Source organism: Ascaphus truei, chromosome 1 (genome assembly GCF_040206685.1).
Source record: "Ascaphus truei isolate aAscTru1 chromosome 1, aAscTru1.hap1, whole genome shotgun sequence".
In the NCBI taxonomy this organism is placed as follows: domain Eukaryota; kingdom Metazoa; phylum Chordata; class Amphibia; order Anura; family Ascaphidae; genus Ascaphus; species Ascaphus truei.
This window is the reverse complement of record NC_134483.1, coordinates 241,339,243-241,355,920: the sequence shown is the minus strand read 5'-3', so window position 1 is coordinate 241,355,920 and position 16,678 is coordinate 241,339,243. Positions and strand designations below refer to the sequence as shown.

General features: G+C 42.1%; 1 protein-coding gene across 12 annotated transcripts in view; it reads left to right on the top strand.

Moving 5' to 3' along the window:
- Positions 1 to 16,678, top strand: part of PPIP5K2 (diphosphoinositol pentakisphosphate kinase 2) — an 86,731-nt gene that overhangs the window by 52,018 nt on the left and 18,035 nt on the right. For all 12 annotated transcript variants that reach the window (XM_075602287.1, XM_075602296.1, XM_075602354.1 and 9 more), the window contains exons 19-24: positions 147 to 370; positions 839 to 966; positions 1,165 to 1,279; positions 12,422 to 12,529; positions 12,640 to 12,756; positions 15,259 to 15,432. In XM_075602287.1, coding sequence (XP_075458402.1) covers positions 147 to 370; positions 839 to 966; positions 1,165 to 1,279; positions 12,422 to 12,529; positions 12,640 to 12,756; positions 15,259 to 15,432 — 866 coding nt within the window. The remainder of the gene's footprint in view (positions 1 to 146; positions 371 to 838; positions 967 to 1,164; positions 1,280 to 12,421; positions 12,530 to 12,639; positions 12,757 to 15,258; positions 15,433 to 16,678) is intronic.

The following is a 16,678-nucleotide window of genomic DNA, read 5'->3' as shown; positions in this document are numbered from 1 at the left end:
AGGATATCCCTGCTTCAGCACAGGTGACTCAGACTCTTACTGAGCCACCTGTGCTGAAGCAGGGATATCCTGGAAACCTGACCTGTTGGGGGTCCTTGAGGACTGGAGTTGGCCACCCCTATTATGTCATGCCTCCCCCTCTTTAGATATTCAGCTGTACCACTGCGAGACGCTGGAGTTAATGCTGCGCAGATGGGCCAAACTGGAAAAAGACTTCAAAACGAAAAATGGAAGATACGACATCAGCAAAATCCCCGATATTTATGACTGCATTAAATATGACGTACAACATAACTGCTCCTTAAAACTGGAGAACACAATGGAACTGTACAGACTTTCTAAGGCATTAGCCGATATTGTCATTCCTCAGGTGATATTATAGTAAATGCTCTTTTAAAGGTGCAATGACTCCTCTTTAAAATGAGCTCATGGTGTTGCAATTTTAAGTAGATTACCAACCCTATTTGTATTATTTTTCTATCTATTTTGACTTTGTCTGTTGTTGACACTGGCCCAGTGCTTGCACCGAAGTGCTGTAAGATGCATAAAATAAAATATTTTTGTAAATTCGGTGTTTATACTAAAGCGGACCTTGCAGAAGTAATAAGTGCTTCTTGTGTTCGGCTTGTAATGGTGGCTGTTAGAAGCGAGCAATTGCATTTACATAGCTGGAAAGCATTCCTGCTGCCCATTTCTGTTACCTGCTACAGTACTATGAACCCAAAAATCCTAGGGTTTTAGCCCCTGTGTTTTATATTCAGCCATTCTTGCATTTTTTGAAAGGATTTGTTTTAAAATTGTTTCTTTATTTTTGTTTTCAACTTTTTTTTTCTTCTAGGAATATGGCATATCCAAAGTGGAAAAGCTAGAGATTGCCAAAGGTTACTGCACTCCTCTTGTTAGAAAGATTCGATCTGATCTTCAGAGAACTCAAGACGATGACACTGTAAACAAACTACATCCACTGTACGAACCTCTTGTTACTTTACAATGACTTGCCATGATTTTTAGGATTATACCAATGTGAAGCACTGTCATACATCAAAGCTGTTTACAACCTAGAGGATGGGGCCCAAATGATGATCCATTAAGAGCTGCAATCTGTTTATTAATAATGTGATCATTTTGCACTGTTTCATGCGGTCTATTTTGTATTGACTACAGGTATTCCAGAGGTGTTATGTCTCCAGAGCGCCACGTGCGCACTCGCTTGTATTTTACTAGTGAGAGTCACGTGCACTCTCTCCTGTCAATTCTTCATTTTGGGGCTTTGTGTGATGTAAGTATAGTATCTTCCTGCTTTGTGCTTTTGGAAATAACGACTGCCTGTTCTGAAATAGGTGCCCTTCCAAAAACTGCAACTCTAATGAAAGCTCTGAGGGAAAATGAAATGGCACAAGGACAACATGTTAGTTGGTAACTGTTGCATGTGACATTATTAATGAAAATAGTTGCAAAATATATTTTCTCCTTATGTTATACTAGCTGAGAGACCCGGCGTTGCCCGGGATGTAAATGCGTAATAGATAGTATTATTTATAAATGGTGGAACAATAGGTGACTATTTGTTGGAAAGGTTGGATAATAATGTTGAAAAGAAAGATGGAAGAAAATGTAATACGATGTTGTATAAAAATGGTTTATTGTAAACACACCACAGTACAATGTATATTTTGGTGACATAAGTGATGTGAAAATGTGAGGCGTGTGTCTTGCTAGGGTGTGAGCGTGTGTGAGGCGGCAGGTGGGTGTTCAGTACGGGTGGCGCATGGGTAGTGAGTGCTGGCTGTGGGTCGGGGTCCTGCTAGGGTGTGAGGCGGCGGGTGTGTGGCGAGTGCGGGTGACAGCTGGTCAGTGATATTGTTGCGTAGGGGCAGGATGCGGCAGGTGTGTGTCGAGTGTGTGGGGTGGGTGAGAGGCGGCGGGTGTGTGTCGAGTGGCAGGTGTCTGTTGAGTGCGTGCGGCGGCTGTGTGGCGCAGGGGTGTGGGCGGTGGGCGGGCGAAAGGCAAAGGCAGGAGGGCGGACGAAAGGCATTGAAGGAGGGGAGGTGAGGTCGGAGGGGTGGTGAGGGGAGGCGGAGGGGAGGTGAGGAGGATGGGTGGTGAGGGGAGGTGAAAGGGGGGGGGCGGGAGGGGAGGTGAAGGCGGGGCAAAGGGGAGGTGAAGGGGGGGCGGAGGGGGTAGGTGGGAAGGGTGGAGGTGGAGGGCTGGAGGTGGGGGGCTGGGGGGGAGGTGGAGGGGAGGTGAAGGGGGGTGGTAAGGGGGGAGGTGGTGGTAAGGGGGGGAGGTGGTGGGAAGGGGGGGGAGGTGGTAAGGTGGGAGGTTGTAAGGGGGGAGTGAAGGTGGGGGTGAAGGGGAGTGAAGGTGGGGGTGAAGGGGGGTGGGGGTGGAGGGGGCGGTGAATGTGGGGGTGGAGGGGGGGGGGGCGTGAAGGTGGGGGTGGAGGGGAGGTGAAGGTAGGGGTGGAGGGGGGGGGGTGAAGGTGGGGGTGGAGGGGAGGTGAAGGTAGGGGTGGAGGGGAGGTGAAGCGGGGGTGGAGGGGAGGTGAACCGGGGGTGAAGCGGGGGTGGAGGGGAGGTGAACCAGGGGTGAAGCGGGGGTGGAGGGGAGGTGAAGGGGGGGTGGAGGAGGGGAGGTGAAGGGGGGGGGTGCAGGGGAGGTGAAGGAGGGGGGTGGAGGGGAGGTAAAGGGGGGGTGGAGGGGAGGTTATGGGGGGGGGGTGGAGGGGAGGTTATGGGGGGGGGGTGGAGGGGAGGTTAAGGGGGGGTGGAGGGGAGGTGAAGCGGGGGTGGAGGGGAGGTGAACCGGGGGTGAAGCGGGGGTGGAGGGGAGGTGAACCAGGGGTGAAGCGGGGGTGGAGGGGGGGTGGAGGGGAGGGGTGGAGGGGAGGTGAATGGGGGGGTGGAGGGGAGGTGAATGGGGGGGTGGAGGGGAGGTAAAGGGGGGGTGGAGGGGAGGTGAAGGGGGGGGGGGTGGAGGGGAGGTTATGGGGGGGGGTGGAGGGGAGGTTAAGGGGGGGTGGAGGGGAGGTTAAGGGGGGGGGTGGAGGGGAGGTTAAGGGGGGTTGGAGGGGAGGTGGAGGGAATGTGGAAGGGAGGGGAAGTGGAGTGAGGGGTGGTGAAGGCCGTTCCCTCACCCGTCCGGCAGCTCCCACGTGGATCTGAGGCGGGAGGCAGCATGTTGTGGCCGCTCCCCCGCTGTGTCCCTGGCGCGCGCTCGCTCACTCCGCTCCCTCGCTGACTGTAGCGGCGCCGGGGGGGGTGGAGGGGAAGTGAGTGAGGGAAGGTGAAGGGGGGTGAGGGGAGGTGAAGGCCGCTCACTCACCCGTCCGGCAGCTCCCTCACCCGTCCGGCAGCTCCCACGTGGAGGGGGGGGGGTGAAAGCGCGGGAAACAGGGAGAGGCGGAGGAAGAGGCGGAGCCTCCGGGACCGGTGGGGAAGAGAGCGGGAGATGTGCTGCTAACACTGTGAGCCCCGCTAATGTATGTAACACCGTGTGTGTGTGGGGGGGTTGTGTGTGTTTAGTGATGTGTGTGTGTATAGTGATGTGTGTGTGTGTGTATAGTGATGTGTGTGTGTGTGTATAGTAGTGTGTGTGTGTGTGTGTATAGTGATGTGTGTGTGTGTGTGTGTATAGTGGTGTGTGTGTGTGTGTGTATAGTGATGTGTGTGTGTGTGTGTATAGTGATGTGTGTGTGTGTGTGTGTGTGTGTGTGTATAGTGATGTGTGTGTGTATAGTGATGTGTGTGTGTGTGTGTATAGTGGTGTGTGTGTGTGTGTGTGTGTGTGTGTGTGTGTGTGTGTGTGTGTGTATAGTGATGTGTGTGTGTAGTGATGTGTGTGTGTGTGTGTGTGTGTAGTGATGTGTGTGTGTGTGTGTGTGTGTGTGTGTGTGTGTGTGTGTGTGTGTGTGTGTGTATAGTGATGTGTGTGTGTGTGTGTGTGTGTGTGTGTGCGTGTGCGTGTGTGCGCCCTTCACTCCGCCTCAGGCCAATGAGAGGTGTGCGGGGGCGGGCGGCCCAAGGGAGCAATCTCATTGGCCTGGCCCAAGGTCCAATGAGATTGCCACTAGGGACACGGGGAGGGGCACAGGGAGACACATACAGACCCGGACACATAGAACACTTTCAGAAATATATAGTAGATAGTGCCATAGTAATGTACATGGTACGAGCAAAGTATAGGAAATTTGTACCATTCCTGAGATTTGCTTTTCTTGGAATAGTGTTTGGAGTTGAATAGTTCACTTTAATGTATCAGTTCAGAGAAAGCATAAAGTCGGCATTATTTAGTTACTGTAATTGCATAAGGAAGAGTGATGCGTCAAAATCTGTGTGATGCTACTTGGAGGCCCACCACCCTTTTCTCATGTAAAAACATTACCTACAAAGGAAATGCAATCGTTTTATTATCTTAAAGTAGGACACTTTTATATGGTATGTAAAATCCCCAAATTATTTGCATGTTTATGAGATTGCTGAAGTCACGTGACCTAAAATGTACTTGGTACCAGCACCAAATTAAAAGTGTAAGTTGTAGTGAAATAGTATATGGGTTGTTTGAAAATGTTATTGCAAAAATCTTTAAATTCCTTTGGCCACACAGGGAATATATTGAGTATAAATAGCCAGGGTGTGCAGCGCACAGCAAAGAGGAAAGAGCAGGTCTTGCAATTAAAAGTCCTTTATTATTCAAACATCTGGTTGTGGGACAGCAGCAAACTTCAACGCGTTTCGTTCCAAGAACTTTTTCAAGAAGTGCTGTATACAGTAAAATTGTCAGTTTAAATGCAGCTGTTCGCCCCGTTTTCGCGCCAAAATGACGTCATGACGCGTCATCCGACCAATAGGGTTTCATCTAGCCGCGCATGCGCCGCGCGCCAGAGTGTCCCTGGATCCCTCACAAGCCCCAGCCGAGCACAATCAGGATCGGCACGCCTCTCAGGGCAGCCTCTGCTGTGAGCACGCCTCTGATGGCCGTGTAGGATCCTCCCCCACTCTCCGCTTCCTGCGCATGCGCAGATGGTGCTTCTAAATCCCCTGATATTGTGAAACCTGAATGACGGTCCACAGTTAACCAGGGGGTATATAATTAAATACTATATGCTATGTGGAGGGTATAATACCCAATTCTGGCCACTGAAACACTGGGCAAACAGCTGGCATAAACACATACAAGGTTAAAAGTGTAACTATATATTAATCAAAAATAATAAGCAGAACATTATATATATAAAGCAATAATTTTTACCAAATAATAAACTAAAGGAATATCAACTTGGAAAAAGATAACTCATATATATTTACACAGTAAATGTATAGACAGATAAAAATATATGGAGAAAAAAAAAAACATATTTAGAAAAAACACATATACATATATAATATATGAATCGCCTTTTGGATTTTAAACAGCACTATTATAACAAAAATAACTTTATTAATTAAAAGAAATATTATTTATAAGAAAAATGTGTATGTATTACATATATGTGATAGTATTAGAACAAATTAAAAAGATGTAATATCTTGTATCTATATTTAAAGAACAGCAGATTGCTTGCTGACATGAATGAAATGGGGTTTAGATTACTTTTAGCATTTATACATCATTATGGGGTGGTGTGCTATATATTGTATATATGGATAAACAAATAATTCTCATAGAAATCTTGATGTCCTGCGATAAGATCAGTGAGAGTATAAGGAATACAAGCATAAATTATTTCAATTTATTTGGTACTGTATGCATACTTCCAGAGGACCAGAGATAATTAATTAGGCAAATGGCAACACATGTATTAGATAAAGCAGGGCATGTCATTGGGATATATTTACATTGAGTGTGTAACTTTGGGAAACAATGGGGTAGAATAATGGAACTATATGATATACTCAATAGTAACGAAAATATAATTAACTATGATTATTTCAAAAAATGATTAATATTCCATTCTATATTCATCCCATCTGGATACCTAGTATTTAGTGTGAATATCCAGTAGGATTCTCTGCTGTCTAGTGTTTTGACAGTATTTCCCCCTCTTTCTTTTTTACTTATCCTCTCAATGCCCACAAATGAGAAGTTGTTTATACCTCCCTGTGGGCATTCCGTAAAATGCTTTGATACTGGATGATTAATGTCTTGTTTGCGAATTAATCTACAATGTTCCTGCATCCTCGTTTTTAATGCCCTTGTAGTCCTACCGACATATCTCCTCCCACAGCCACATGTAATGAGATACACCACAAAGGTGGTGTTGCAATTAATAAAACTATATATGGTATGGCGTCTATGTGGGCTGTGGGAAAAAATATGTCGAGCAGGCTTCATGAATTTACACACACTACAGTGATTACATCTGAATGATCCTTTGGTAAAGAATCGTTCTTGATCTTTCACAGGTGTAGATATCACACTAGGTGATAAAAAAGTGGCCAATGTTTTAGCTCTTCTATATACAAATTTTGGGCCTTGTTTTGTGTAGTCACGGAGTATGGGATCCATTTTAAGTAATTCCCAGTGTTTATTCACAATTTTGTTCACTTGATAACTTGATTTATTAAATTGGGAAATAAACAAAGGACAAGTCCCATCTTCCTTAGTCTCTTTTTTCTTGGTATTAAGGCAAGAGCCATCCCTTACTCTGGATCCGGACGGTAATAAAGTTCCACGTTCAATTTCCGTTACTTCTTGCAATGTGGCTTGGAGTGTCTCACGATCATACCCCCTCTCAATGAATCTATTTGTCAGTTCCTCAGACTGAGTGACAAAATCGCTGTGTGTTGAGCAATTCCTCCTCAGCCTGAGGTACTGACCTTTGGGTATTCCCTTAATAACAGATCTCGGGTGACAGCTGTCCGCTCTAAGAAATGAGTTCCTGGAATTTGGTTTTTTATAAACATCGGATTGTATGGTTTGGTTAATGTCTATATAGAAGAGAATATCCAGGTAGCTTATATGGTGTGTATGATAATTGACAGTGAGATGAATATCTAAAGTGTTGTCATTAAGATAATTAATAAACTCTAATAATGTGTTAGTGCTCCCGTGCCAAATAAAAATAAGGTCATCAATAAAACGTTTATAAAAAACTATATTGTGCCTATATGTGTTTGTGCTTCCATAGATAAAATTATTCTCCCACCACCCCATAAAAAGGTTGGCATAGGAGGGGGCAAAACTCGTCCCCATTGCCGTACCCCGAAGTTGTAAATAAAATTGGTGCTCAAAAAGAAAATAATTGTGAGTGAGTAAGTAAAGTATCGATTCCATAATAAATGTGGTTGTGAGTATAGAACTACCTGGACATTCTATAAAGTGGCGGACAGCTGTCATTCCCAGATCATGTTGTATGATCGAGTATAGGGAGACCACATCCATGGTAACCCACAAATAGTCCTGTTTCCATGTAATTTTTTCCAATTTAGTCAGTAGGTCCCCTGAATCCAAAATAAAGGAGGGCAAAGCTCTCACAAAGGGCTGTAAATATTCATTGACATATTGAGACAAACCATCTCCCAAAGATCCAATACTTGAGACTATTGGCCGACCAGGAGGGTCGACCAAAGTCTTGTGGATCTTTGGGAGATGGTGATATATGGGAATGACGGGATGAGGATTTGTGATAAAGTCTGATTCCGTTTTCGTCAATACGTGTGTGGCCATCCCCAGATCTATCAGCTCAAGGAGTTCCTTCAGGAAACAATTCGTGGGGTCCCGCGGTAGCACAGAGTAGGAGGACACATCTCCAAGTTGGCGAAATGCTTCCTTGAAGTAGGCAGTCCTACTCTGTACCACCACCGCCCCCCCTTTGTCTGCATTCTTAATGACCAACATAGATTTGTCCTGCAGTGTTTTTATAGCCAATCTTTCTTCCTTACTGAGATTATCGTTTCCAGTATGGGTGAAGGAAAACCCCTGAGCCAATAGTCTGAGATCGCGAACCACCAAGTTCTCAAACATGCTTAGGAATGGGCCTTTAGCGAAGGTGGGATAAAATACCGACTTTTCTTTCAATTTGGACCCCCACTCCCCCAGAATATGGGTTTGTGTGTCGTCCAATGTGTTACCCTGAATGAAAAGATCTTCCATATCCCTAAGTGTACAGTCATCCCTGAAAGATTCATGGATTCCTATAGGGGGAGAGGAGAGAGGGTTAGGTACATTACAGGTAGATACATCATGTTCTTCATCTGGAGTTGTCACACTCTGAGAATCACCTCCCATATTGGGTTTGTGAAAGAATTTTTTTAAAGTAAGTTTGCGTACAAACCTATGGACATCAACCACCACACCAAAGAGGTCTATATCCATAGTGGGGGCATATTTTAGCCCTTTATTTAATAGTGAGACTTCTGCGTGCGACAACTCCATGCCTGAAATGTTAATAACATTATTAGTATCCGCTAATAGTTCTTTTTCCTCTTGTTCGCTCTTTTTCCTCCCATGTCTTTTCTTCCCCCCCCTCCTTGTCCTCTTTCGTCTCTCCTGAACATTTGGTAGTTTTTTGACTGATGGTCAGTTTGGTAAGTGTCATTCTGTTTAGCAGATGTTAAATCCCCCCGAGTGGTGGCACTATCTGATGGACGTCTCTCCTCTCTGGGTTGTGTAGTATTCCCACGTTGTATATTATTTGGTCTATTTTCCATATCCAAAAATGAAACTGAATGTGAGGCAGTTTCTACATCAGATAGTTCCGAATCAGCACTCTGGTAATCAAAATTACTTGTCTTCAAAATAGATTTACTGGGGGTTGATCTGCGTGGCTGGTTATTAGATGAGTCCCGCATAGAGCGATCAAAAACAGGTCCTGTTCTCTGCCAATTATATATCTGGTTTTTCTCGTAATCTATTCTGTCACGGTCATACTTGTTTTGTTTACGTATCATTATCTCTCTCTCTGCATCCTCCACAGTTTTAGCCAATATCTGATCATATTTTGAAAAGCCCTCAATGTCCTTGAATTTCCGCAGTTTTTCCTGTAGTTCTTTAATCTGTGTGTCTAATGTTGTTTTTTCCTTAATCTTATGTTGCAGTATTAATTCCATTAAACCAAAGGAACAGGTGTTTAGTGTGATTATCCACTGTTCCTCAAAAGTTTTATCTGGGAAGCCAAAAGTTGGTGCTTTTTTCATTCTCAGGCCTCTAGGGATTCTTTTGGTTTTTAAATAATTTTCTGTAGCGACAATGTCCCACCAGATACGGGTTTTATATATCAAAAGTCTTTCTAGTTTTTGAAAATACATTTTTAAATCACAAATATCATTAGTGTCAGTTTCTACCACGTTATCAAAGACGCGAAGGGCCTTCTTCCTTCTACATGAGTCATCTCCACAATTAAACGTGTATACTGTAGGTAGATTAGTTTCTTGTACATCCTCCATTTCATCCATTTTTTAAATTCTCACAGCCAAATTGTAATAAATGTCCATAAAAATAAATAAAAAATGCAAAGACCTGCTCTTGTTGAGTATAAATTTGTATCCTTCACATCAATTCATCAGTTTAATACCAGTCCATTATGCACGAGCTACCATGAGGAAATCAACATAGTTTGTTTGTGAATGGTGCTCTAAGTGCTGGGACTGTGTAAGTGGAAGGGAGACTGACCTGGGCATATAGTTATGAACAGTACTAAACCTTAGGTGGGCATGAATTACCCTGAAGGATGGGCGATTTTGTCACTCAGTCTGAGGAACTGACAAATAGATTCATTGAGAGGGGGTATGATCGTGAGACACTCCAAGCCACATTGCAAGAAGTAACGGAAATTGAACGTGGAACTTTATTACCGTCCGGATCCAGAGTAAGGGATGGCTCTTGCCTTAATACCAAGAAAAAAGAGACTAAGGAAGATGGGACTTGTCCTTTGTTTATTTCCCAATTTAATAAATCAAGTTATCAAGTGAACAAAATTGTGAATAAACACTGGGAATTACTTAAAATGGATCCCATACTCCGTGACTACACAAAACAAGGCCCAAAATTTGTATATAGAAGAGCTAAAACATTGGCCACTTTTTTATCACCTAGTGTGATATCTACACCTGTGAAAGATCAAGAACGATTCTTTACCAAAGGATCATTCAGATGTAATCACTGTAGTGTGTGTAAATTCATGAAGCCTGCTCGACATATTTTTTCCCACAGCCCACATAGACGCCATACCATATATAGTTTTATTAATTGCAACACCACCTTTGTGGTGTATCTCATTACATGTGGCTGTGGGAGGAGATATGTCGGTAGGACTACAAGGGCATTAAAAACGAGGATGCAGGAACATTGTAGATTAATTCGCAAACAAGACATTAATCATCCAGTATCAAAGCATTTTACGGAATGCCCACAGGGAGGTATAAACAACTTCTCATTTGTGGGCATTGAGAGGATAAGTAAAAAAGAAAGAGGGGGAAATACTGTCAAAACACTAGACAGCAGAGAATCCTACTGGATATTCACACTAAATACTAGGTATCCAGATGGGATGAATATAGAATGGAATATTAATCATTTTTTGAAATAATCATAGTTAATTATATTTTCGTTACTATTGAGTATATCATATAGTTCCATTATTCTACCCCATTGTTTCCCAAAGTTACACACTCAATGTAAATATATCCCAATGACATGCCCTGCTTTATCTAATACATGTGTTGCCATTTGCCTAATTAATTATCTCTGGTCCTCTGGAAGTATGCATACAGTACCAAATAAATTGAAATAATTTATGCTTGTATTCCTTATACTCTCACTGATCTTATCGCAGGACATCAAGATTTCTATGAGAATTATTTGTTTATCCATATATACAATATATAGCACACCACCCCATAATGATGTATAAATGCTAAAAGTAATCTAAACCCCATTTCATTCATGTCAGCAAGCAATCTGCTGTTCTTTAAATATAGATACAAGATATTACATCTTTTTAATTTGTTCTAATACTATCACATATATGTAATACATACACATTTTTCTTATAAATAATATTTCTTTTAATTAATAAAGTTATTTTTGTTATAATAGTGCTGTTTAAAATCCAAAAGGCGATTCATATATTATATATGTATATGTGTTTTTTCTAAATATGTTTTTTTTCTCCATATATTTTTATCTGTCTATACATTTACTGTGTAAATATATATGAGTTATCTTTTTCCAAGTTGATATTCCTTTAGTTTATTATTTGGTAAAAATTATTGCTTTATATATATAATGTTCTGCTTATTATTTTTGATTAATATATAGTTACACTTTTAACCTTGTATGTGTTTATGCCAGCTGTTTGCCCAGTGTTTCAGTGGCCAGAATTGGGTATTATACCCTCCACATAGCATATAGTATTTAATTATATACCCCCTGGTTAACTGTGGACCGTCATTCAGGTTTCACAATATCAGGGGATTTAGAAGCACCATCTGCGCATGCGCAGGAAGCGGAGAGTGGGGGAGGATCCTACACGGCCATCAGAGGCGTGCTCACAGCAGAGGCTGCCCTGAGAGGCGTGCCGATCCTGATTGTGCTCGGCTGGGGCTTGTGAGGGATCCAGGGACACTCTGGCGCGCGGCGCATGCGCGGCTAGATGAAACCCTATTGGTCGGATGACGCGTCATGACGTCATTTTGGCGCGAAAACGGGGCGAACAGCTGCATTTAAACTGACAATTTTACTGTATACAGCACTTCTTGAAAAAGTTCTTGGAACGAAACGCGTTGAAGTTTGCTGCTGTCCCACAACCAGATGTTTGAATAATAAAGGACTTTTAATTGCAAGACCTGCTCTTTCCTCTTTGCTGTGCGCTGCACACCCTGGCTATTGGAACCCTTTTACCCTACAGCTGCACGCTTTGGAAGGGAGACCCTGGGAAGGAAAACAATCGTGAGTACATTATACCTGGGGCTAACCCAATGAGGAAGGGGGGGTGTCCTTGGACAACCCACCCCATCCTTCAGGGTAATTCATGCCCACCTAAGGTTTAGTACTGTTCATAACTATATGCCCAGGTCAGTCTCCCTTCCACTTACACAGTCCCAGCACTTAGAGCACCATTCACAAACAAACTATGTTAATATATTGAGTATACCTGGAACAAGGTTAACCTTCAAAATTAACCGTACTTTACTGCGGTATTTGCTTTACCTTTGGTGCTGTCTATCAAAATAACCATGCTAGAGATAGGAGCATAATACAGGTTTACAGTCTTTACAGAAGCCAAACTTGTCACCATCACTTTGTGGGTGGCTTTTTCTGTTTCCAGGGCTCTCACCAGCAGAGAATAGTAACCGATATTTGTGAAATGTGTGCTTCACTAAAAATGTAACCCATACAATTGATTAAGAAAAGAGAACATGAATGTATCAATACATTGCAGTAATATTTCTTGTGGATATTTGCTTCTGTTCTTTTCTAGGAAACGAAGGATGAGCAGTGGAAAAGGGCAATGGACTACCTCAACTTTGTAAATGAACTTAATTACATGACTCAGATTGTAATTATGCTCTATGAAGACCCAAACAAGGTGACTCAAATTGAAGTATTTGTTGTTCTGCAGATGCATGTTCGCATTAATATATTCCACATCGTGAATATTAGTTTTTGTTTATTGAAAGTTGCTGTATATTTCTGTAGGATCTTTCATCAGAGGAGCGTTTTCATGTTGAACTGCACTTTAGCCCTGGGGCCAAAGGCTGTGAAGAAGATAAAAATTTGCCTTCTGGATTTGGATACAGGCCAGCATCACGAGAGGTGGTAATTTTATTTTTTACATTTGTTTTTCATAGATTTTGTTTAGAGCATTAAAAAGATCAAGAACTGATCATATGATATGGGTCGTCCAGTGTCCTAAAGGAGAATTTTTACGCCATGATAACTGAAACAAATATAGCTATAAAAAATAAAGATATCCCCCAAAAGATCCACTCTTGTGGCTACCTGTCACACAGCAGAGCAACCTACAAAGAGTAATAAATTGTAATATAATCGAGCTGCACCAAGATTTGAAATGAATTAGATGTAGTTTTGAGGTCAAATTGGTTGCGTTTGATGGAATATGGAAACTTACAGATCTCAAACATAAGGAAAAAGAGAGATATAGTGAGAATCTAGTGCAGATTGCTTCTTATTCAAAAGTCATCTCAATCACCACATTTACTGGTTTACCCCCAAAATGTGATCTCCGATTACTAGGTGTGGGAGAGCAACAATAGCAACAAATGATGCAACTTAATAACTGTTGTCCCTGTATTAGTATGTAGCCCTGGTAAGAAATGGGGCTATAGTTCTATCCTCCTCCTGGTATAATCCCTGGTAAGGGCATGTTGCCAGGATTTATCATGGGTTTCCCCCACTTCAAGCACTTGCCCTGAATGGTGGAGGTAGGTTTCCTGACCCTGTGTCCAATCAAGAGACACAGGGGCAATGCCTGCTGAAGTCATAAAGAGCAGTGCACTTCCTATTTAGTTCTGTTAGAGTCTGAGTTAGTGTTAGGGAGGAGAGGAGTGAGCAGCTCCTGAGTAGAGCTGCTATAGCTATAGTAGTGAGGTGGACCAAGGACATCCTGCTTAGGGGGTGAGGGAAGAGCTAGCCCCACTCTGGATGCCTTTTTGTCCAGAGTGGCGGCAGGAACCATCACAAGGGAGAACAGTAGTGGACTGTGCATCACAGTACCTGTCGGCTGCTGCTGCTGCCCAAGAGAATAAAGAGACTGCTGCTTTAAAGATAATCCTTGTGTGAGACTGGAATCTCTCAATCCCTGGGAGGGGGATTTCTGTGGTAGGGATTGCATCCCTGGGGCTTACTGCAGATGGAGGTGCTGCACCATTGAAGGAGAACGAAGGCATTCACCCCAGTAACCTGTTTCTGTTGTCCCCCATGTCATCGCGGGAGACTCAGGCCCTCCTGTTGCCAGCAGGTATGCACCACACAGAGACATATAGCCAGACCCCAGAACACCTTAGGGGACCTGATCTGCGATTTAGGGGGGGGAGTGTGGGCTTTAAGTACAATAGGTTTTAGGTTCCAATAGGTTGTTCAATAAAATCCAAATGCATCAGTAATTTAAAAGAAAAATAATCTGTTTGGAGTTTGCAAGATTATGGGTGAGAATGGACTTTGAGTGGTAAAGGAGAGATACTGCTTTTCGTAACAGACACACACACTGTGGCAGAAACTGACTGATTTCACGTCAAACAGATCACTTTTGTCACAAAAACTGCATACAAATGGGGGTTTGTTTGCTGTGATACATTTGCAGGGATAATTCATATTGAATACAGTGAGAACTCACGACTCTTAGCACTTCAACCGTTTTTATTTTCTGGCAATTTTTTGCATTGATTTTCTCTCACTTCAATGAATAGGCCTCTAATTTTCTTATGTCTATAGCACATGCATATTGGACTGCCATTCACGTCAATGACTGTTACCGCAGTTATTGTGGTAATATAACCCATATCAGAGCTTAGTAAATCCCACGATGGGCCATTTCTCTATATGATATGAATATAGTTCCCTGTGCAGGAGAAGATTTTAGTCCCATACATTTCATTAGAGCAGAACTAGGTGGGCCAAGTGGTTATCTTATCTGCCGTCAAATTCTGTGTTTCATTTCTATTTCCGTGGTGATAATTGTACTGTCTTGTCACCGAATGATGGAATACAATATGTAAACTAAGTCACTGGCAAAACAATATTTTAGTTTGTGAATTACTGCTGTTTTTTTAATGGATGGTTAGTGTAGGAGGTAACAATAGTATTAATGTAGATTAAATGTAATATGCTCTTAAGAGAGCTTCCCCAAGCTGGAGAAGAGTTTAGCTCTATACAGATGAATGTGGCTACATTTTTTTTTCTCCAGCATGGGGAGGACATCTTCATACAGATGGAATAACCTCAGAGTGCTACAGTATATTAATGGCTGGGATTGGAATGATGGAACATTTGTACAAGATGAGCAACAAAACAGTGTAAAAACAAGATGGAACCAAACAGTATTTGATTCAAATAGATGCACATGGCAATCAGATTGGTAGATGAGAAAGCAAACCAAATAGGATGTCCCTAAACAAAGAATAACCTACACTTCTATAATGAGCTTCAAACATGCCCATTACTTTGGTGCTTGTCCAATACCAGCTTAACGCCTATGGTAAATATTATTTTCTTGTATATAAACTCCATTGTTACAATGTGAAATACAGTATTAATTTCTGTGGAAGAAATACGTGGTCATTTGTTGTGTACATTTAGAATGAAGGTTCCAAGAAACCCAATCATGGTAATGATAGTGACGAGGAGTCTAATGCATTCCGAAGAGATGAACCCGACCGATCCGTGGTGATGTTTAAGCCTATGGTGTCCGATCCCATTCACATACACAGAAAGTCTCCCTTACCCCGTTCCAGGAAGATAGGCTCAGTAGAAGTAAGTTTCTTCCTTTTGGGGGAGGGTCTGTATTCTAGAAATCTTTTATATCAACATTAATCGTGAAAGTTACAGTTATCTTCGATTGTTTTTTCTATTTCTGACTCAATCAGCTCACTTCGTTTTTTGTCTTCCCTTTAATGTGGCTTTCACATCTTGACCCAAATACAGTTTGAGAAAAGAGCCCGATTTAAAAAAAAAAAAAAAAAAAAAAAAAGTCTCGTTGAAATAAAAGTTGTCATTTTAAGTGAACTATTTTGGTATAAATAGAAGCCTAAAAGCACCCATTGAGCAAGGCAAACATTTTTTTACTCAGTTCAAAGTGAGCAGTATGAATAAGCATACTATTTTCTCAGTCAGTATGTATAGGCAAATAGAACATGTATCAAATTAATTGAACACTGTAAAAGGGCGAGGTGAATTACTATAGCTACAGATTTGGGAACACGCCTAAGGAAAACATAGTAATATTTTGGAAACTGTATTTATTATGAGCGCAGCAGAACCAAAGTGCAACCACTAGCTTCTGCTCTAAAACGACTCAATTGTTTTAGCCATGTAACTTAATTGTTATACTGTAGGTGTTCATACAGCTGTAATACAAGAGAATTGGAACAAATGAGACTCTCTCTTCCCATTTGCTTTTTCATCTCTATTTTGCAAACAGATTTAAAATCCTTTAATTCATGATTGCAATGTCTGGATTGAAATCGAATGCATGGATACGTCAAATAAACACAGTCAAAATGATTACCAATGATATCGGTCATAAACTGGTAATATTGCCAAGTAGTCATTTGTTTCTAAACAGAAGTATCTGAAAGCATAAAAAACACACCAATGTACAATGTATACTAACATGAAGAGAGCAGTTTCTTTGAGGAGGTATTGCGGACGGAACTGGGAATTAGAGGGGCTTGAGTGCAATAATATGTCATTGACACAGCTAACCCCATTTTGAGCTGGCGTTGGCTGCTGTGCATTGCTGTGCAATCCACACCAGACATCAGACTGTGAACATGTGATCTTTGGTTCATGTATTGAACTTTTGACACATGGTTATAGAGCTCCTAATGTTAGACTACTATCAGATAATCCCTCCATAGGGGAAATCCTTTAATAACAAGCCAAGTCCTGCCTCGGGCAAAGCCATACAAGTCATGGATATAATAATTATTAGCCATTTTGTACATATTGTGCCACATTAAAGGCTGCAAACAAGTTTTGGGGTTTTTTTGTATTTTTT